Consider the following 22,159-nt stretch of genomic DNA (forward strand, 5'->3'; position numbering starts at 1 on the left):
CAGTTTTTCTGAACAAACATTTGAAGCAGCTGGGAAACAGGTTTTGGTGGAGCTGTGGTGCTTTTGAACTTTTTTAGGAGAGAAATGAGTGGGGAAAGGACAATGATATGGTTTCCTTGGAAATCAATGTTTCTGTTTGTAAGATGCATCAATGCGAATGTAATTGCAGTGAGAGGATAGCAGCCTGATACTAGTGACATGTCTTTACAGCATTCAGTAGTACTTCATCTTTTCCCTCCGAGTCTATATCAGTGGGGTATAAATGTCCTGTTGATGAATGACTGTACTGCAACTGTTACAACGGGGAGAGGCGGTGGTCTAGTGGCAGAAACTTGGATTATGGGCAGAGAAGGTCTCTGGGTCGACTCCACGGAGAGACAACAAAAAGACGAACCTGGATTGATCTGTCCAAAAATCCAAGAGTCTGCCTACCCTGTCTAGTGCCCCTTAACAAAGGCACCTTACTCCCCCAACATCTGCTCCCCGAGCGCCACACATGTTCACTCAGTGCTCTGTCAAGGGCAAAGATTAAATTTCCCTACCTGCATGAGTGTGCCTTTGTATGTCTGTGCATGTGTTTGGGACTAGTAAATAAATGAATCTTAATCTTAACAATTATGTTCACGGCTGTGTATATGAGCTCCAATCCCTGGGGGACGTTTGTCTTTCCAAACAGTTGGAGTGTTTTACCAGGGACAACATTTTAAATAACTTGTGCTGTTTAAGAAATGTTTGTACCGAGTAGATCGGTTTCTCAGAAAAGGCTAGGTTATCTCATTTCAAATAAATACTTTATTTCATTGCAGCTCTGACCATGGTTTGGATTAAGGTGAAGTGAAGTAGCAATATTAATGATTAGATTTATAGCAGGCCAGGTCTTAGCTTGCATACTTTCCAACTTGTATTATTTGCAGGGCTAATAATGTAACAAATATTTTACTGTAAACTTGTCTTCATGTAGTATTATGAAATGCTACTCTCTTTTTGCTGTTCAGTTAATGTTGTAAAACTAGAATAGATACATGTTTAAATCTGTTGAAAGATATCCTTTAACATACTTTAGTTACTTTACAGAAAGTAATTAATTTATTATACTTCAATGGTGATATGAACTTTGAACTCTGAAGTCAATTCTTTAGTGTATTATATGTATTAACGGTCTATAACGAGCAGGGCAACAAAGGAGTTTTGTCTTGAGTACAGTGAAGTGGCTCTTAAAAGAGCCGTTGTTATGGTCAGTGGAGCAGCAGCAGTTTAAGCTCTCTCTCCGCGGATGCGGCGGGCCAGCTGGATGTCCTTGGGCATGATGGTAACCCTCTTGGCGTGGATGGCGCACAGGTTGGTGTCCTCAAACAGGCCGACCAGGTAGGCCTCGCTGGCCTCCTGCAGAGCCATGACAGCGGAGCTCTGGAAGCGCAGGTCGGTCTTGAAGTCCTGAGCGATTTCTCTCACCAGGCGCTGGAAGGGCAGCTTGCGGATCAGCAGCTCCGTCGATTTCTGGTAGCGACGGATCTCTCTCAGAGCCACGGTACCGGGCCTGTAACGGTGAGGCTTCTTCACGCCGCCGGTGGCCGGGGCGCTCTTACGCGCAGCCTTGGTGGCCAGCTGCTTCCTGGGGGCTTTGCCTCCGGTGGATTTACGGGCGGTCTGCTTGGTTCTTGCCATTTTGTTGCTTTTCTCTGCGATCGGGAGAAAGAGTGAAGCTGTACAGAGACACTCTGCTTTTAAACCGCGAAGCCAGCCCTGAATTGGTGACGCTGCTTCAGATCGGGGATAGGCTCCTCCTCGGGTACTGTCTGCTTGTTCGACAAAAGTGTCGACCATCCCCCGCTGCTCTGCTAGAGGCTTCTATTCTGGTTGGTCTGGCATGAACCGTCCCGCGCGATCCGCGTATATATAGGGGAGTGATCATGCTCTCCACCGCAGTTTCTTTTGACGTGTGTTAGGAAACAATCTACATCCATAATGTCAGGCAGAGGCAAAACCGGCGGAAAGGCCAGAGCGAAGGCAAAGACTCGCTCTTCCCGCGCTGGGCTCCAGTTCCCCGTCGGTCGTGTTCACAGACTGCTGCGTAAAGGCAACTACGCACATCGCGTTGGTGCCGGCGCCCCCGTCTACCTGGCGGCTGTGCTGGAGTACCTCACCGCTGAGATCCTGGAGCTGGCTGGAAACGCCGCCCGCGACAACAAGAAGAGCCGTATCATCCCCCGCCACCTGCAGCTGGCCGTCCGCAACGACGAGGAGCTCAACAAACTCCTGGGCGGAGTGACCATCGCTCAGGGCGGCGTGCTGCCCAACATCCAGGCTGTTCTTCTGCCCAAGAAGACCGAGAAGGCCCCCAAGTCCAAGTAAAGCAAAGCTGCTGGAAACCAACGACACAAAGGCTCTTTTAAGAGCCACACACTCACCTCTGAAGAACAAAACTCCTCATATCACCCATCAATTTAAAGCACACGCACAAGTCATTTTTAGATTATATTAGATTCAACTTTAATCTCATTGCACAGTAGAAGTGCTTATATATAACCAGAAGTGCAATAAAGGCAGTAAAAGTGCAGAGTAATGTGCAAATTTTAAAAAAACGGAAAATGTGAAGTAAAATTTGTAAATACATAAGATATGTACAGTAATAAATATATATGGAATAGAGCAGTATTAAGAGGTATTTTATTATATAAGAACGATGAATATACTATGAGCAAGATCAATATATATGAATATGAATACACTATTGGTGGGATTATACAGTAGTAAACAAAAAAAATAAGTAGCAGTCTAGTGCAAATGTTTAATGGTTGGAGGACGGTGGGTGGCAGTCCAAGCCAGGGTGGAGGAGGGAAGTATAGTCACTGGAGGAGCTGTGTGTGGTGCGGGGCAGCTGCTTTTACTGTGGTGCAGAGTTTAGCAGGGTGACAGCCACAGGGATGAAGCTGTTCCTGGACCTGCTGGTCCGGGAACGGAGGACCCTGTAGCGTCTCCCAGAAGGGAGGTGGGCAAACAGTCTGTGGCTGGGTTGTGAGCTGCCCTTGACAATGCTGCGAGCCCTCGCAGACATCTCTTGCTCTGGACAGCCTCAATGGTGGGGAGTGAGGAACCAGTGATGTGTTGGGCAGTTTTCACCACCCTCTGCAGGCCACTAGCATTCAATATGTATTCATTGGTATGGTTCATTCTGTGTCAGATGTTTGTGTCACCTGGTGAGGAAACCATCACTCATATGGAAGTTTAAATATAAAAGATACACACTTCAAATTTCAGTACGTCTAAGGTTCATGGATCCATGGCATACATCTCTCATGATGGACGGTATGAATGCAAAAACAACACATACTATCTTCCCAATGAAATAGAAACTAGTGTGGGTAGAACAGATTTAATGCAATTTTAACGCTCTTTACATTTGTCATTCTGCAAATATAGGGTGAGAAGTAAAGAGAGCTATTGGTTAAACATCTTACAAACTATCATAAGATAGTAATGTAGTCAGAAACAATCACTCTGGTACCTTTGCTTAATCTGTAAAATCTGCTTTTAAAAGTTAGGTGCTGTGTGTCCGGTCACTTGTGGGATTATAGACGTGTTTCACATGAGACAGGTTTTCATTCAAAACATTGACCAGGTCCTCTGTTGTATTAAAGTGCCCCAGTACACATGACAGTTATCCAGCATTCACAACACCAGGACCATTGAAGTGGAGCAGCTAAATGGAACTCAGCCATCATTATTATTATTGTATACATTTTCTCCTGTGATTCTTCTGGTGTGACAGTGCATGGAGCTCTGTCACCATCTGAATGGTTTGGATTCCTCAATAAACGTGTTGAGCACTGAAGTTTACTCTTTTTCCCCAGAGGAGCAGGACTCTGGATCAGTTCAACCAAGACCTCCACTTGTTTGCTGAGCTTTCGACGACGTCTCAGAGTCTTCTTCAGTGACCTCAAATAGCTGTGGCCTCATCAGGTGAGCGAAGGTTGTAATGTTGGTCTTGAGATAGTATATTTTAATTATAAGCTGAAACATTTACTTGGTGTTTAAATCATAAAGCTGAGCAAAACATCACCTGGAAAAACTCTCTACTCCCTGTTAGTAAATGTAACTTTGTGACTTTCCCTCTGTTGGTGTTGCAGTGTCTGATGACAGTTCACCAATACTTTAGTTTAATGACAGACACTGATCAAGTTGATGCAGCTACAGAGCTCATTTCTATGACTCAAACAAGTAGCTGCAATAAAGCAGGAGAAGCTGAGCTACTGGAAAACAAAGCTTCGGACAGAACATGGAAGAGAGTTCTTCTGGTAGTGGACTTTACTCAGGTTCACATCATTTGGAGAGCAGCTCCATCTGTTGGCTGCCTGAGGTTACTACAGCACAGTATGGTTACATGATGTGAGGCTGGAATTGTCATTTTTCTAAGCAGCTGTCACTTTTCTATTTAGCAAGGAAAGACACGAGGTAAAACGATAAATATAACAACTAAGGCAGACTCTTTAAAAAGTATGGTATATAAAGTAATGGCGATATCGCTGAACATCCCTAGGCAAAGTCTATGTCGCCAGGATCTGAAACAGACATGGAATTAATGGAAAAAGTAACACCAATAAGGAAAAGACAGAACACAGAGAGGCAAATGAGGATGAATAAGAAAAGTAAGAGTAAGAATAAAGATTGAAAACAAGAATACTAATAATGCTAACACTAATTTCATTAAATACCAGGGGGCTGAAAAACAAAATACATCAGATATATAGGATGAGTAATTATGACATATGTTTACAAGGAACACAGTGATTTGAAATCCAAATGAGAGAAGTGCAGAATGAATAGATGGGAGATGTGTATACAAACAATGGAGATGGGAACATGAGGGGAGCTGCTATAGTAAGAAAAGGAGGAGTGAGAGTGATTGTGAAATATTTGTTTTATTATTGTTATTATTGATAATTATATGTAATATATATATTACCTAACACTGTTCAAATCAATTCAAAGATCATATCCTTAGATAATTTGATCCTATGATGCTGTCATGTCACATAGATAATTGGCTCCTTTGATACCATAGGCTATTTGATATATGAGGCCAGAGCGAAGGCAAAGACTCGCTCTTCCCGCGCTGGGCTCCAGTTCCCCGTCGGTCGTGTTCACAGACTGCTGCGTAAAGGCAACTACGCACATCGCGTTGGTGCCGGCGCCCCCGTCTACCTGGCGGCTGTGCTGGAGTACCTCACCGCTGAGATCCTGGAGCTGGCTGGAAACGCCGCCCGCGACAACAAGAAGAGCCGTATCATCCCCCGCCACCTGCAGCTGGCCGTCCGCAACGACGAGGAGCTCAACAAACTCCTGGGCGGAGTGACCATCGCTCAGGGCGGCGTGCTGCCCAACATCCAGGCTGTTCTTCTGCCCAAGAAGACCGAGAAGGCCCCCAAGTCCAAGTAAAGCAAAGCTGCTGGAAACCAACGACACAAAGGCTCTTTTAAGAGCCACACACTCACCTCTGAAGAACAAAACTCCTCATATCACCCATCAATTTAAAGCACACGCACAAGTCATTTTTAGATTATATTAGATTCAACTTTAATCTCATTGCACAGTAGAAGTGCTTATATATAACCAGAAGTGCAATAAAGGCAGTAAAAGTGCAGAGTAATGTGCAAATTTTAAAAAAACGGAAAATGTGAAGTAAAATTTGTAAATACATAAGATATGTACAGTAATAAATATATATGGAATAGAGCAGTATTAAGAGGTATTTTATTATATAAGAACGATGAATATACTATGAGCAAGATCAATATATATGAATATGAATACACTATTGGTGGGATTATACAGTAGTAAACAAAAAAAATAAGTAGCAGTCTAGTGCAAATGTTTAATGGTTGGAGGACGGTGGGTGGCAGTCCAAGCCAGGGTGGAGGAGGGAAGTATAGTCACTGGAGGAGCTGTGTGTGGTGCGGGGCAGCTGCTTTTACTGTGGTGCAGAGTTTAGCAGGGTGACAGCCACAGGGATGAAGCTGTTCCTGGACCTGCTGGTCCGGGAACGGAGGACCCTGTAGCGTCTCCCAGAAGGGAGGTGGGCAAACAGTCTGTGGCTGGGTTGTGAGCTGCCCTTGACAATGCTGCGAGCCCTCGCAGACATCTCTTGCTCTGGACAGCCTCAATGGTGGGGAGTGAGGAACCAGTGATGTGTTGGGCAGTTTTCACCACCCTCTGCAGGCCACTAGCATTCAATATGTATTCATTGGTATGGTTCATTCTGTGTCAGATGTTTGTGTCACCTGGTGAGGAAACCATCACTCATATGGAAGTTTAAATATAAAAGATACACACTTCAAATTTCAGTACGTCTAAGGTTCATGGATCCATGGCATACATCTCTCATGATGGACGGTATGAATGCAAAAACAACACATACTATCTTCCCAATGAAATAGAAACTAGTGTGGGTAGAACAGATTTAATGCAATTTTAACGCTCTTTACATTTGTCATTCTGCAAATATAGGGTGAGAAGTAAAGAGAGCTATTGGTTAAACATCTTACAAACTATCATAAGATAGTAATGTAGTCAGAAACAATCACTCTGGTACCTTTGCTTAATCTGTAAAATCTGCTTTTAAAAGTTAGGTGCTGTGTGTCCGGTCACTTGTGGGATTATAGACGTGTTTCACATGAGACAGGTTTTCATTCAAAACATTGACCAGGTCCTCTGTTGTATTAAAGTGCCCCAGTACACATGACAGTTATCCAGCATTCACAACACCAGGACCATTGAAGTGGAGCAGCTAAATGGAACTCAGCCATCATTATTATTATTGTATACATTTTCTCCTGTGATTCTTCTGGTGTGACAGTGCATGGAGCTCTGTCACCATCTGAATGGTTTGGATTCCTCAATAAACGTGTTGAGCACTGAAGTTTACTCTTTTTCCCCAGAGGAGCAGGACTCTGGATCAGTTCAACCAAGACCTCCACTTGTTTGCTGAGCTTTCGACGACGTCTCAGAGTCTTCTTCAGTGACCTCAAATAGCTGTGGCCTCATCAGGTGAGCGAAGGTTGTAATGTTGGTCTTGAGATAGTATATTTTAATTATAAGCTGAAACATTTACTTGGTGTTTAAATCATAAAGCTGAGCAAAACATCACCTGGAAAAACTCTCTACTCCCTGTTAGTAAATGTAACTTTGTGACTTTCCCTCTGTTGGTGTTGCAGTGTCTGATGACAGTTCACCAATACTTTAGTTTAATGACAGACACTGATCAAGTTGATGCAGCTACAGAGCTCATTTCTATGACTCAAACAAGTAGCTGCAATAAAGCAGGAGAAGCTGAGCTACTGGAAAACAAAGCTTCGGACAGAACATGGAAGAGAGTTCTTCTGGTAGTGGACTTTACTCAGGTTCACATCATTTGGAGAGCAGCTCCATCTGTTGGCTGCCTGAGGTTACTACAGCACAGTATGGTTACATGATGTGAGGCTGGAATTGTCATTTTTCTAAGCAGCTGTCACTTTTCTATTTAGCAAGGAAAGACACGAGGTAAAACGATAAATATAACAACTAAGGCAGACTCTTTAAAAAGTATGGTATATAAAGTAATGGCGATATCGCTGAACATCCCTAGGCAACGTCTATGTCGCCAGGATCTGAAACAGACATGGAATTAATGGAAAAAGTAACACCAATAAGGAAAAGACAGAACACAGAGAGGCAAATGAGGATGAATAAGAAAAGTAAGAGTAAGAATAAAGATTGAAAACAAGAATACTAATAATGCTAACACTAATTTCATTAAATACCAGGGGGCTGAAAAACAAAATACATCAGATATATAGGATGAGTAATTATGACATATGTTTACAAGGAACACAGTGATTTGAAATCCAAATGAGAGAAGTGCAGAATGAATAGATGGGAGATGTGTATACAAACAATGGAGATGGGAACATGAGGGGAGCTGCTATAGTAAGAAAAGGAGGAGTGAGAGTGATTGTGAAATATTTGTTTTATTATTGTTATTATTGATAATTATATGTAATATATATATTACCTAACACTGTTCAAATCAATTCAAAGATCATATCCTTAGATAATTTGATCCTATGATGCTGTCATGTCACATAGATAATTGGCTCCTTTGATACCATAGGCTATTTGATTATTTGACTAACTTATAAAGGAGCAACAGGTACAATTGACTAAATATGAAAGAACAGCACGTAAGATTGACTTACATATAAAAGAGATGAAATAACCTATTACCATCAGGGTAATTATAAGAAATATGTGTTTATTATTGTTATTGTTATTATTTATATTATATACATATATATATATATATATATATATATATATATATATATATATATATAGGAATTGATGTCGATATTTAGTGCTTTTTTCTAATACTAGACCCAGATAAGTGGTTCTAGTATCTAGTATCAACAATAATATATATATATATATATATATATATATATATATATATATATATATATATATATATTATCATTGAGTACTAGTTTATGTCAAAGAACTAGTTGAACAAATTACCAATTTATTGAAAAAATCAACCAAACAATCACAATATAAAACAGTATAACATAATACAAACACAATAAATGATGTATTCTCATAAAATAACTGTCCTTTCAATGTGTGTGTATATATTCAGTTCCCAGTGTAGTGTGTGCTTGAAGATTCACTGGTTCCGTTCTGGTCCGGGTCTTTATGTCTCTAAACTCAGTACTACCTGTCTACCTGACGGGCAGTACTGGGGTCTGATGTCTTCTGGATAAGCGATCAGGTTCAATCTGGATCATACAGTTGGCCACACTGCATCCACGGTCTGGGTTCTGCTCGCCATCTCAGCATTCAGAATTACAGGATTGAGATTCTTCTGGTGTTCATAAAAAAACAAAAAATCTACACAAAGTGCAGAATAATCAGTGTCTGTTTCCTAATTATATTTCTAATGTTTAAAAAGTATGGTATATGAAGTAATGACGATATTGCTGAACATCATGTTACATGATGCATGTGTGTAGGTAGGAGTAGGCTACTCCTTCACAGAGTTTAAAGCCATGTTTTATAATATTTGATGTTTTGATATTTACTAACTTCTTAATCTGAACATTGTAAGATGACATCTAATATTGCTCAATCTATCTAGACTCCCTGTAGTTAAGAACTCTGTCTCTACATATTTATGGACAGTGGTGATGAATGATGAGGAAACAGCTCTTTGTGGAAAGACGTGTGTGGCTCTTAAAAGAGCCTTTTACCAGGATGGACATGTTTCACAGTGAGGACAGATCACTTCTTCTTGGCTTCTTCGCTTTGGGTTTGGCGACCTTCTTCGCGGGGGACTTCTTGGCAGCAGGCGCCTTTTTCACCACCTTCTTGGGGCTCTTCGTCACCTTCTTGGGAGTCTTCGCCACTTTCTTGGGGCTCTTCGCCATTTTCTTGGGGCTCTTGGTGGGCTTCTTGGCCGCTGCTGGTTTAGCCACCTTCTTCGGGGACTTTTTAGCGGCTGCTGGCTTCATGGCTCCCGCCGACTTGGGCTTTTTAGCCACTGCGGGTTTCTTGGCGGCGGGCTTCTTGGCTTTGGGAGCGGCCTTCTTCACTGCCTCTTTCTTGCTCATCTTGAACGAGCCGGTGGCCCCGGTTCCCTTGGTCTGGACCAGGGTCCCGCTGACAACCAGCTTCTTGATGGTGGTGTTGACGCGGGAATTGTTCTTCTCCACATCGTAGCCTCCGGCAGCCAGAGCCTTCTTGAGGGCGGACACGGACGCGCCACTGCGCTCCTTGGACGCGGACACGGCCTTCACGATGAGCTCACTGACGCTGGGGCCGGCGGTCTTCGGTTTCACGACCTTCTTCTTGGCCGCTTTAACCTTGGCGGCGGCTGGTGCTGGAGCTGGAGCGGCTTCTGCCATCTTTCTCTTTGCGTTTAGATCAACGACGAACTAACGGAGTGAGTTACAGGACTGATGAAGAGTCCTGATCGGGAGGCGGTACTTGAACACATCATGAGAACCGTGGAGACTCAATCGAGCCGTGGCTCCCGTGTACAGTGTGAACGCACAGACACTTGTGTTTTCTCTTCACTGATAAACGAATACAAACTCAGTGGGTGAGCGGTGCTGGAGGCTGACAGTGAGGAAGCAGGTAGCGGACTTATTTGTCTTCATGTTGAAGTCATGAAGAGCTCTGATGCTCTCTGCATTTGGCCGGTGGAGCCTCCGAACACGACCCGTTCACCGCGGTGAGCAGCGCTGCTCAGCGACTTTTCCCACTAGTTTCTCTCCTAAAATGAGTTCAAAAGCACCACAGCTCCACCAAAACCCGTTTCCTAGCTGCTCCACATGTTTGTTCAGAGACACCGAGTGAAAACAAGCACCTGTTGAGGATCTCTTAGTAATAAAGTCAAGTAATTGTGCAGGCAGCAAACACACCGCTGATGGCCGAGGCTCCTGGTGAAGTTGAGCCAGACTTCCTATCAGAGCCGTGAATTTTTCATCCTGAGGAAGCTTGAGAGTCATTATAGAAGTAGGGCTACATTTCATATCCATGTTCAATTTGTCAATATTCACCTCAAGCAAGGATTAAATTAATATTGGGGCACATTTCTCTCATTTAACACCAAAAGTAAACAGGTTACATCATTTAATTTCCAGAAAATGTTTAAGCTGTAAATTAGTTTGAGAATTTCTCTACTTAGTAAATACAAACTTTTGCTCATCATAGTAACACTGGGATACATGTTTTTGTATATTATGATCATTATTATTTGTGTAAAATAATCATTTAAACATGACAAACGTTTGTGAAAAACGATTTGACCCGTGTGTGAGAACTCTCTGTTAACCTGTCAATATGTTACCTACTGGTCTAAAGATCAAGTCTTCTCAGACTTTTATAGCCAATAACACATTCATATTACAATTTAAGGCCTTAGTGTCAACAAACTCTGTGTTTATCCAGAATGTACACACGTGTGCAGTATGTGAAAGTGTTTGTGTACATTGTAGAATGTAAACATGTCATTTTAACCATTCAAACAGACTTTAATTACATATTACTTTATATAAAAACACTATTACACATAATGCTTTAAATGCTAACAATGATTAAAAAAAAAAAAAAAAAAACCTTCACTCAACCCCATCCAAGCCCATGGCATAACCAAAATAACAGTGTTGTTGTTGATCTCATCGTTTTTAAATCATGAATCAAAGGTACGATAGCAAAGACAAATTTGAGAGATGGTCACTCTGCCCAGAAGTTTGTTGAGCTTGTTAAGACTGAAATCTTTACTATGCATGTGTGCGTGTCTGTGGAGATGGCTCTGAAAGTCAACTTTAAACAAAAGCAGTTTGTTAGACGGGGGTGGGGGTAGGGGCAGTTTGGGAAGAATATGTGGGAAATATGTAGCCCTCACACGGTGACTTTTAGTAACCTTTGCTGCTTAGTGTTAATGTGGAAGCTGGTTCAAATGTGTGTGCGTCACATCGCTGTTCAAACTTGCAGCTGTCTAATAAGGCCTACTGTGAGAACTTTGAATCTGTGACATTCATTACGCTGTACTTTTACTTGTTCTCATACTTAACTTTTTATATTAAAGCATACCTCCCTTAGCTTCCACACAGAGTTCATGCAGCTGGCCCAGCTTCAGGAGGGCAGATAGGCAAGGCGTTGTTTTGTCTGGAGATGGTGCATGCTTACTGAAGACTCACAAGGCGTCATATTAGTAAATACTTGTTGAAATTAGACCAGGCCGGCTCTTCTCATATTCGGGATAAACCAACATGTTGACAAGCTCCCCGTCGTTGTGGACGGCTACAGGTTACGGGGGATGAAAATACAATGTTAAGGATGCCCCCACAAAACCATGACCATTTTATTCAATGTCCATATCTGCAAACAAAACCAGATGAATATAGTAAAACAGAATCCAGCAGAATGTCAGATTGTAATCAACAACACTTTCAAGCATACATGAGGTGCTTTTAAAACTGGTCAGTATCCAATGATGCAAAATGAAAGGTGAACATAGTCACACTGTCAGCCCGGACTTATAATAAATGTCCATAACACTTTCAAAAACAGTTCCACACAAGCATCAAGTGCTTACACTGCTGGACACTGCACTAACACGTTTGGTTGGGGGTTGTGTTTTAGATTAAAAGCTATTTAAGTAGTTAACAAACACACAAACCATACTTGGTTACATACTTGGTCACTTAGGTTACAATTTGTATTCCAATAATGTTATGGAGGGTTTTAATAGCTGGGGTCCAAAGGACTCAAAGGATAAACTATTTCAATGTGAGACTAACAGGAGGGCTAAGTGAGACATTGTGAGCTGAGTCTTTGTGTGACCATTGTTTTTCATTCAAGGCTGCTCAATATTCATACTTTGACTAAGTACTTCCACAATCAGTCCTAATGATACTCTTATTTCTAACCAAGCCTTTTTCACCGGCACTATTCCTACTGGATGGAAACGTGCTACAGTCCTACTGCTACACAAAACTGAGAAAGTGTCAGACTTTAATATCTGCCGTCCTACATCCACACCTGTGGAGGCGCTAGCGCACCATAGACGTATTTATCAGCGGCCATGAGAATCCACAGAGGAGGAAGACGGCTGCCTCTGTCTTCTAATAGGTCCTCATTCTGGCTATGAGTAGCTGTGTTTCCGCGTAGCAGTGCATTGACTAGATCTCATCTTACTGAAGAAAGATGTCTGGACGAGGAAAGGGAGGAAAGGGGCTCGGTAAAGGAGGCGCAAAGCGTCACCGCAAAGTTCTCCGTGATAACATCCAGGGCATTACCAAGCCCGCCATCCGCCGCCTGGCTCGCCGTGGCGGAGTGAAGCGTATCTCCGGTCTGATCTACGAGGAGACCCGCGGCGTGTTGAAGGTTTTCCTGGAGAACGTGATCCGCGATGCTGTCACCTACACCGAGCACGCCAAGAGGAAGACCGTCACCGCCATGGACGTGGTGTATGCTCTGAAGAGACAGGGCCGCACTCTCTACGGCTTCGGCGGATAAACTCACTTTCCAACAGCTCAACAACACAACGGCTCTTTTAAGAGCCACACACCGAGTCAATGAGAGCTCACATCCTCTGCATAACAACAAGTCGTTCTCCGAGTAGATGTCTTACAATGTCAAGATTTCAAAGTTATTTAATATCAAAACATCACATAACAATTACTAATCGTAGATTCCTCTTTTAATTTCTAAACGTAGAAGTGACCCTTAAAAACAGTTAATATTAAACTGTTATCTCTTTATACACATGTATATGTGTGTATATATACTGTAGTAACACCAGGCAGCCAACAGATAGAACTGCTCTCCAGATATGTGAACTGGAACAACGTCCACTACCAGTTGAACTCTCCTACATGTCCTGTCAGAAGCTTTGTTTTCCAGTAGCTCAGCTTCTCCGGTTTTATTGCAGATTCTGATCTGTTCTGAGTTTTGAAAATGAGCTCTGTAGCTGCATCAACTTGATCAGTTGAACACTAAGTTAAATATCAGAGTGTAATTAAAAAGGACCAGGGACAGAGCTGTTTGATTAGGTGCTGCACCTCACCAGTTTGTTGCTTTGAACGGATGTTGAGGCGTAGGTGAAAATAAGTCACCCCCTGTAACAGCATCACTATAAAATAAACAACAATCTGACCACAATTTAAGGAAGTGAAGTGGACATTACTCATTCTATCTTTCAGTCAAGCACGTGGGGAGAGTGGCGAGACAAGAAAAAAGAAATGTTGGCCAAGTTAAATAAATTCATCATGTTACTTACATTATCTGACTTGTATTTTAATTCAAATAGGTTAACAAACAGACATTAACATGAATACACAGACACTCACACACATATCCGAACGCACACATAAATATATACACACAGACACACAGCCATTAAGTGCATATCTTAATTCACATATCTTCATTTGCTGCTATGAAGAACACACGAGTGGTCCTCTACGTGCACACCACAGCGTCCGTTAGACACTGACGTTCCCTCGTACCTCGGGAGTTTGGTAAGGGCCTTACACTGAAGCCTTCTGGACCCTGACTGACTGACCTATTGACTTACTCACTGGCTAATGGAGACACGATTGCAATACACTCAAACAAAACACACCACTTGATTGGTTGTGTAATCAGATGTTGTGTCCACTGTTCTTCAACAAAGTCCCTTACCAGATTGTTCATGGTAACGCTCCTCACGTATCACTGTGTTGTTCTGAGCGAGTAAGTGGGGCCCCCAGGGCCTCTGTGAGTGTGTGCTGTCTGGGATTGCAGTGCCTGCACTTTGAAAGACAACGTGTTATTATGAAAGTCTATCAGAGTGATGTTGGCGACTTTTAACCGGCTGAAATCTCCCTGTACTCTATTAAACAGGTCGTGACGTTGAAGCTAATTGGACTATACTATTCAGAGGCAGCAGGCAGGACCACGTTTCTATAGAATTTGTCTAATTTAATAAATTACAAATAATGACGATTATAATAAACACGTGCCAAATTTATCACAATCATCTTTTTCCCTTCTTTTCTTTGGCAGGGCGGTTCCCCAGTGGCCAGCTACACCTGTATATGTTCCACGCACAAAGGAGACGATACCGGTTCTGCTGATGGGTTGATGCTCTTCTACGGCACACAACAAACCTTCTTGCTCCTGCACGTTTGGATGTTCTATCCTGGAGGAGCTAGATTATCTCTGCTACCTGAAAGGACTTCAGGCACCGCCTCATGCTACAGGTAGTGACACGGACACTAGCAGAGCACGAAACTTCAGAAGATTCAGTCGGGAAGGATGAGGAGAGAGCAAATGTCAATGGCCAGCACAAATAAAACTGTTCCCTTTCTGTTGTGGTCTTGCCTTTGCCTCTTTATTGCACTTATTGTCACTTTCATTTGCACCAAAACCGGTGAAATTCATTCACAATCACTTGGGCTTCCTAAATGGACAGGTCGATGAACCTGAAGTTGAACTGACTGTGTGTTTCACTGTGACCATTAGACCAAAAGTCACCAAAAGTCACCGTGTCAGGGCTACATATTTCCCACATATTCTATCATTTAGAGCTGTGCATTTATCAGGTTTCTTTGGTTTAGATTGTTTTTAATGATACTTATGTGATACTAACATAAATCCTAATAAGTTTCAGGGACATCTTAAAGTTCTCAACACCCCAAATGTTCCAGTTGAGCTGAACAGTTCAACCTCTGTCGGCAGCAGAATAATGGACTCATGAACATGGAGACACTCCCCCGTGCTGTTACACTGGCACTCCACATTCAGCCAATGACAGAGAGGGAACGGCACACACTGATTTACATGTGATATGTTCAAATACAGCCTGGCCAGCAACGTCTGTATTCATTTGAACGAAAAAATCTCGTGACAATGCCTGACGTAGCGAAGCCCGCGCCCAAGAAGGGCTCCAAGAAAGCGGTGGCGAAGGCCCCCGGTAAGGGCGGAAAGAAGAGGAGAAAGTCCAGGAAGGAGAGCTACGCCATCTACGTGTACAAGGTGCTGAAGCAGGTCCACCCCGACACTGGGATCTCCTCCAAGGCCATGGGCATCATGAACTCCTTCGTGAGCGACATCTTCGAGCGCATCGCCGGTGAGGCCTCTCGTCTGGCTCATTACAACAAGCGCTCCACCATCACCTCCAGGGAGATTCAGACCGCCGTCCGCCTGCTGCTGCCCGGGGAGCTGGCTAAACACGCCGTGTCTGAGGGCACCAAGGCCGTGACCAAATACACCAGTTCCAAGTAAACCACTCTGCGGAGACCTCAAACCAACGGCTCTTTTAAGAGCCACACACTTTCTCTATAGAGACAAACTGTCCTGACTCTACCGAGATGTCCATCAATATTTAAACAGCCACTTTTAACTGATAATATAACATTGTTAATACAATTGAAGAGAGATATCCTGCATAATCTCTACATTTGAAAATAATTGTTTTTAAATCCAATTGCAGTTTTCCACTGCAGGGCGTGTTGTCCTTTGTCAAAGCAGTGATCTGTGTTGTTCATGAGGTGTTTTTTCCCCCCTGGTGGTTATAATTGGAATAGTTAAAGAAGCGTATGAAGTCATTGTTCCTCAAAGTCAGAGGACATTGAGGAACAACACAGTCATGTGTGGATGCCGAGACATGGCTGTGACCTGAAGGTCAGAGGAATTCATTCTCCAAAGTAGTTTACAGTATTATCAATCTTGACAAATATACCTTGTGTGCTTACTACTCTGTGAATATTGAGTGTAAAACAGTGGTCAAACAAATATTTTTTCTCCCGTAGCCCTCCTGTTATCCTCAAATTGTAATAAGTATAATTTTAAATAAATTATGACAGAAAAAAATGCAATTTAATGGTAAATTTCAAGTTTTTCATGAAGTACTACATTAATAAGGTATTTTTGAATGGTTAAAATAATATTTTGACATGCTACTATTTACCCACAGCAATCTACAAAAACACTTTCAAATACTTCACAAATGTGTACATTCTGGAAACAGTGTGTTTGTTGACACTAAAGCCTTCATTTTTAATATGAATATTTTTTTGGTAACACATGGACAGGTTGACTGAGATCTAACACTCACCAGACAAATAGTTTTTCAAAAACATTTTTCATGTTTTAATGATTATTTTATACAAATAATGACGAAAATAATATACACAAACATCTCTCCTAGTGTTAATGTGAAAAGCCAAAGTTGGTATTTACCACGTCAGACAGCAGAGACAAAGCATATTCCAGTAAAGCAAAAAACATATTCTACAAACTAAATGATACAACCTGTTGACTTTTTGCGTTAAATGAGAGAAATGTGCCACAATATTAATTTAATCCTTGCTTGAAGTGAATATTGACTCTGATAGGAAGTCTGGCTCAACTTCACCAGGAGCCTCGGCCTACAGCAGAGTGTTTGCTGCCTGCACAATTACTTGATTTTATTACGAAGGGATCATCAGTAGGTGCTTTTTTTCACCCAGTTTTTCTGAACAAACATTTGAAGCAGCTGGGAAACAGGTTTTGGTGGAGCTGTGGTGCTTTTGAACTTTTTTAGGAGAGAAATGAGTGGGGAAAGGACAATGATATGATTTCCTTGGAAATCAATGTTTCTGTTTGTAAGATGCATCAATGCAAATGTAATTGCAGTGAGAGGATAGCAGCCTGATACTAGTGACATGTCTTTACAGCATTCAGTAGTACTTCATCTTTTCCCTCCGAGTCTATATCAGTGGGGTATAAATGTCCTGTTGATGAATGACTGTACTGCAACTGTTACAACGGGGAGAGGCGGTGGTCTAGTGGCAGAAACTTGGATTATGGGCAGAGAAGGTCTCTGGCTCGACTCCAAGGAGAGACAACAAAAAGACGAACCTGGATTGATCTGTCCAAAAATCCAAGAGTCTGCCTACCCTGTCTAGTGCCCCTTAACAAAGGCACCTTACTCCCCCAACATCTGCTCCCCGAGCGCCACACATGTTCGCTCAGTGCTCTGTCAAAAGCAGAGATTAAATTTCCCTACCTGTATGAGTGTGCCTTTGTATGTCTGTGCATGTGTTTGGGACTAGTAAATTAAATGAATCTTAATCTTAACAATTGTGTTCACGGCTGTGTATATGAGCTCCAATCCCTGGGGGACGTTTGTCTTTCCAAACAGTTGGAGTGTTTTACCAGGGACAACATTTTACAGAACTTGTGCTGTTTAATAAATGTTTGTACCGAGTAGATCGGTTTCTCAGAAAAGGCTAGGTCATCTCATTTCAAATAAATACTTTATTTCATTGCAGCTCTGACCATGGTTTGGATTAAGATGAAGTGAAGTAGCAATATTAATGATTAGATTTATAGCAGGCCAGGTCTTAGCTTGCATACTTTCCAACGTGTATTATTTGCAGAGCTAATAATGTAACAAATATTTTACTGTAAACTTGTCTTCATGTAGTATTATGAAATGCTACTCTCTTTTTGCTGTTCAGTTAATGTTGTAAAACTAGAATAGATACATATTTAAATCTGTTGAAAGATATCCTTTAACATACTTTAGTTACTTTACAGAAAGTAATTCATTTATTATACTTCAATGGTGATATGAACTTTGAACTCTGAAGTCAATTCTTTAGTGTATTATATGTATTAACGGTCTATAACGAGCAGGGCAACAAAGGAGTTTTGTCTTGAGTACAGTGAAGTGGCTCTTAAAAGAGCCGTTGTTATGGTCAGTGGAGCAGCAGCAGTTTAAGCTCTCTCTCCGCGGATGCGGCGGGCCAGCTGGATGTCCTTGGGCATGATGGTAACCCTCTTGGCGTGGATGGCGCACAGGTTGGTGTCCTCAAACAGGCCGACCAGGTAGGCCTCGCTGGCCTCCTGCAGAGCCATGACAGCGGAGCTCTGGAAGCGCAGGTCGGTCTTGAAGTCCTGAGCGATTTCTCTCACCAGGCGCTGGAAGGGCAGCTTGCGGATCAGCAGCTCCGTCGATTTCTGGTAGCGACGGATCTCTCTCAGAGCCACGGTACCGGGCCTGTAACGGTGAGGCTTCTTCACGCCGCCGGTGGCCGGGGCGCTCTTACGCGCAGCCTTGGTGGCCAGCTGCTTCCTGGGGGCTTTGCCTCCGGTGGATTTACGGGCGGTCTGCTTGGTTCTTGCCATTTTGTTGCTTTTCTCTGCGATCGGGAGAAAGAGTGAAGCTGTACAGAGACACTCTGCTTTTAAACCGCGAAGCCAGCCCTGAATTGGTGACGCTGCTTCAGATCGGGGATAGGCTCCTCCTCGGGTACTGTCTGCTTGTTCGACAAAAGTGTCGACCATCCCCCGCTGCTCTGCTAGAGGCTTCTATTCTGGTTGGTCTGGCATGAACCGTCCCGCGCGATCCGCGTATATATAGGGGAGTGATCATGCTCTCCACCGCAGTTTCTTTTGACGTGTGTTAGGAAACAATCTACAGCCATAATGTCAGGCAGAGGCAAAACCGGCGGAAAGGCCAGAGCGAAGGCAAAGACTCGCTCTTCCCGCGCTGGGCTCCAGTTCCCCGTCGGTCGTGTTCACAGACTGCTGCGTAAAGGCAACTACGCACATCGCGTTGGTGCCGGCGCCCCCGTCTACCTGGCGGCTGTGCTGGAGTACCTCACCGCTGAGATCCTGGAGCTGGCTGGAAACGCCGCCCGCGACAACAAGAAGAGCCGTATCATCCCCCGCCACCTGCAGCTGGCCGTCCGCAACGACGAGGAGCTCAACAAACTCCTGGGCGGAGTGACCATCGCTCAGGGCGGCGTGCTGCCCAACATCCAGGCTGTTCTTCTGCCCAAGAAGACCGAGAAGGCCCCCAAGTCCAAGTAAAGCAAAGCTGCTGGAAACCAACGACACAAAGGCTCTTTTAAGAGCCACACACTCACCTCTGAAGAACAAAACTCCTCATATCACCCATCAATTTAAAGCACACGCACAAGTCATTTTTAGATTATATTAGATTCAACTTGAATCTCATTGCACAGTAGAAGTGCTTATATATAACCGGAAGTGCAATAAAAGCAGTAAAAGTGCAGAGTAATGTGCAAATTTAAAAAAACGGAAAATGTGAAGTAAAATTTGTAAATACATAAGATATGTACAGTAATAAATATATATGGAATAGAGCAGTATTAAGAGGTACTTTATTATATAAGAACGATGAATATACTATGAGCAAGATCAATATATATGAATATGAATACACTCTTGGTGGGATTATACAGTAGTAAACAAAAAAAATAAGTAGCAGTCTAGTGCAAATGTTTAATGGTTGGAGGACGGTGGGTGGCAGTCCAAGCCAGGGTGGAGGAGGGAAGTATAGTCACTGGAGGAGCTGTGTGTGGTGCGGGGCAGCTGCTTTTACTGTGGTGCAGAGTTTAGCAGGGTGACAGCCACAGGGATGAAGCTGTTCCTGGACCTGCTGGTCCGGGAACAGAGGACCCTGTAGCGTCTCCCAGAAGGGAGGTGGGCAAACAGTCTGTGGCTGGGGTGTGAGCTGCCCTTGACAATGCTGCGAGCCCCCGCAGACATCTCTTGCTCTGGAGAGCCTCAATGGTGGAGAGTGAGGAACCAGTGATGTGTTGGGCAGTTTTCACCACCCTCTGCAGGCCACTAGCATTCAATATGTATTCATTGGTATGGTTAATTCTGTGTCAGATGTTTGTGTCATCTGGTGAGGAAACCATCACTCATTTGGAAGTTTAAATATAAAAGATACACACTTCAAATTTCAGTACGTCTAAGGTTCATGGATCCATGGCATACATCTCTCATGATGGACGGTATGAATGCAAAAACAACACATACTATCTTCCTAATGAAATAGAAACTAGTGTGGGTAGAACAGATTTAATGCAATTTGAACGCTCTTTACATTTGTCATTATGCAAATATAGGGTGAGAAGTAAAGATAGCTATTGGTTAAACATCTTACAAACTCTCATAAGATAGTAATGTAGTCATAAACAATCACTCTGGTACCTTTGCTTGATCTGTAAAATCTGCTTTTAAAAGTTAGGTGCTGTGTGTCCGGTCACATGTGGGATTATAGGCGTGTTTCACATGAGACAGGTTTTCATCCAAAACATTGACCAGGTCCTCTGTTGTATTAAAGTGCCCCAGTACACATGACAGTTATCCAGCATTCAGAACACCAGGACCATTGAAGTGGAGCAGCTAAATGGAACTCAGCCATCATTATTATTATTGTATACATTTTCTCCTGTGATTCTTCTGGTGTGACAGTGCATGGAGCTTTGTCACCATCTGAATGGTTTGGATTCCTCAATAAACGTGTTGAGCACTGAAGTTTACTCTTTTTCCCCAGAGGAGCAGGACTCTGGATCAGTTCAACCAAGACCTCCACTTGTTTGCTGAGCTTTCGACGACTTCTCAGAGTCTTCTTCAGTGAACTCAAATAGCTGTGGCCTCATCAGGTGAGCGAAGGTTGTAATGTTGGTCTTGAGATAGTATATTTTAATTATAAGCTGAAACATTTACTTGGTGTTTAAATCACAAAGCTGAGCAAAACATCACCTGGAAAAACTCTCTACTCCCTGTTAGTAAATGTAACTTTGTGACTTTCCCTCTGTTGGTGTTGCAGTGTCTGATGACAGTTCACCAACACTTTAGTTTAATGACAGACACTGATCAAGTTGATGCAGCTACAGAGCTCATTTCTATGACTCAAACAAGTAGCTGCAATAAAGCAGGAGAAGCTGAGCTACTGGAAAACAAAGCTTCGGAACAGAACATGGAAGAGAGTTCTTCTGGTAGTGGACTTTACTCAGGTTCACATCATTTGCAGAGCAGCTCCATCTGTTGGCTGCCTGAGGTTACTACAGCACAGTATGGTTACATGATGTGAGGCTGGAATTGTCATTTTTCTAAGCAGCTGTCACTTTTCTATTTAGCAAGGAAAGACACGAGGTAAAACGATAAATATAACAACTAAGGCAGACTCTTTAAAAAGTATGGTATATAAAGTAATGGCGATATCGCTGAACATCCCTAGGCAACGTCTATGTCGCCAGGATCTGAAACAGACATGGAATTAATGGAAAAAGTAACACCAATAAGGAAAAGACAGAACACAGAGAGGCAAATGAGGATGAATAGGAAAAGTAAGAGTAAGAATAAAGATTGAAAACAAGAATACTAATAATGCTAACACTAATTTCATTAAATACCAGGGGGCTGAAAAACAAAATACATCAGATATATAGGATGAGTAATTATGACATATGTTTACAAGGAACACAGTGATTTGAAATCCAAATGAGAGAAGTGCAGAATGAATAGATATTTGTTTTATTATTGTTATTATTGATAATTATATATAATATATATATTACCTAACACTGTTCAAATCAATTCAAAGATCATATCCTTAGATAATTTGATCCTATGATGCTGTCATGTCACATAGATAATTGGCTCCTTTGATACCATAGGCTATTTGATTATTTGACTTACTTATAAAGGAGCAACAGGTACAATTGACTAAATATGAAAGAACAGCACGTAAGATTGACTTACATATAAAAGAGATGAAATAACCTATTACCATCAGGGTAATTATAAGAAATATGTGTTTATTATTGTT

General features: G+C 42.5%; 6 protein-coding genes across 6 annotated transcripts; 4 read left to right on the top strand and 2 right to left on the bottom strand.

Annotated features, from left to right (window-relative positions):
• Positions 1 to 1,254: 1,254 nt before the first annotated feature.
• On the bottom strand, positions 1,255 to 1,665 carry LOC133933473 (histone H3). Its single transcript, XM_062380604.1, has one exon. The coding sequence runs from the start codon at positions 1,663 to 1,665 to the stop codon at positions 1,255 to 1,257; it is 411 nt and encodes a 136-aa protein (XP_062236588.1).
• Positions 1,666 to 1,965: 300 nt separating this feature from the next.
• LOC133933495 (histone H2A-like) lies at positions 1,966 to 2,352 on the top strand. The gene has a single exon (XM_062380625.1). It carries the CDS (start codon positions 1,966 to 1,968, stop codon positions 2,350 to 2,352), a length of 387 nt encoding a protein of 128 aa, XP_062236609.1.
• A 2,159-nt stretch (positions 2,353 to 4,511) lies between these two features.
• Positions 4,512 to 5,421, top strand: LOC133933893 (histone H2A, sperm-like; the record flags this gene model as incomplete). The annotated part of the gene is made up of 2 exons (XM_062381131.1): positions 4,512 to 4,542; positions 5,063 to 5,421. Coding segments are annotated over exons 1-2 (390 nt in total), but the record flags the coding sequence as incomplete, so codon positions are not given.
• A 10,011-nt stretch (positions 5,422 to 15,432) lies between these two features.
• On the top strand, positions 15,433 to 16,028 carry LOC133933531 (histone H2B-like). The gene has a single exon (XM_062380664.1). The coding sequence runs from the start codon at positions 15,433 to 15,435 to the stop codon at positions 15,805 to 15,807; it is 375 nt and encodes a 124-aa protein (XP_062236648.1). The 3' UTR covers positions 15,808 to 16,028.
• A 2,257-nt stretch (positions 16,029 to 18,285) lies between these two features.
• On the bottom strand, positions 18,286 to 18,696 carry LOC133933479 (histone H3). The gene has a single exon (XM_062380610.1). The coding sequence runs from the start codon at positions 18,694 to 18,696 to the stop codon at positions 18,286 to 18,288; it is 411 nt and encodes a 136-aa protein (XP_062236594.1).
• Positions 18,697 to 18,996: 300 nt separating this feature from the next.
• LOC133933497 (histone H2A-like) lies at positions 18,997 to 19,383 on the top strand. The gene has a single exon (XM_062380627.1). It carries the CDS (start codon positions 18,997 to 18,999, stop codon positions 19,381 to 19,383), a length of 387 nt encoding a protein of 128 aa, XP_062236611.1.
• Positions 19,384 to 22,159: the final 2,776 nt, after the last annotated feature.

The sequence above is a fragment of the Platichthys flesus genome, chromosome 22 (assembly GCF_949316205.1).
Source record: "Platichthys flesus chromosome 22, fPlaFle2.1, whole genome shotgun sequence".
Taxonomy (NCBI): Eukaryota; Metazoa; Chordata; class Actinopteri; order Pleuronectiformes; family Pleuronectidae; genus Platichthys; species Platichthys flesus.

Excerpts from the sequence above, each read along its gene's own strand:
- LOC133933497 (XM_062380627.1), top strand. The coding sequence starts at position 18,997 with ATGTCAGGCAGAGGCAAAACCGGCGGAAAGGCCAGAGCGAAGGCAAAG.
- LOC133933495 (XM_062380625.1), top strand. The coding sequence starts at position 1,966 with ATGTCAGGCAGAGGCAAAACCGGCGGAAAGGCCAGAGCGAAGGCAAAG.
- LOC133933479 (XM_062380610.1), bottom strand. The coding sequence starts at position 18,696 with ATGGCAAGAACCAAGCAGACCGCCCGTAAATCCACCGGAGGCAAAGCC.
- LOC133933531 (XM_062380664.1), top strand. The coding sequence starts at position 15,433 with ATGCCTGACGTAGCGAAGCCCGCGCCCAAGAAGGGCTCCAAGAAAGCG.
- LOC133933473 (XM_062380604.1), bottom strand. The coding sequence starts at position 1,665 with ATGGCAAGAACCAAGCAGACCGCCCGTAAATCCACCGGAGGCAAAGCC.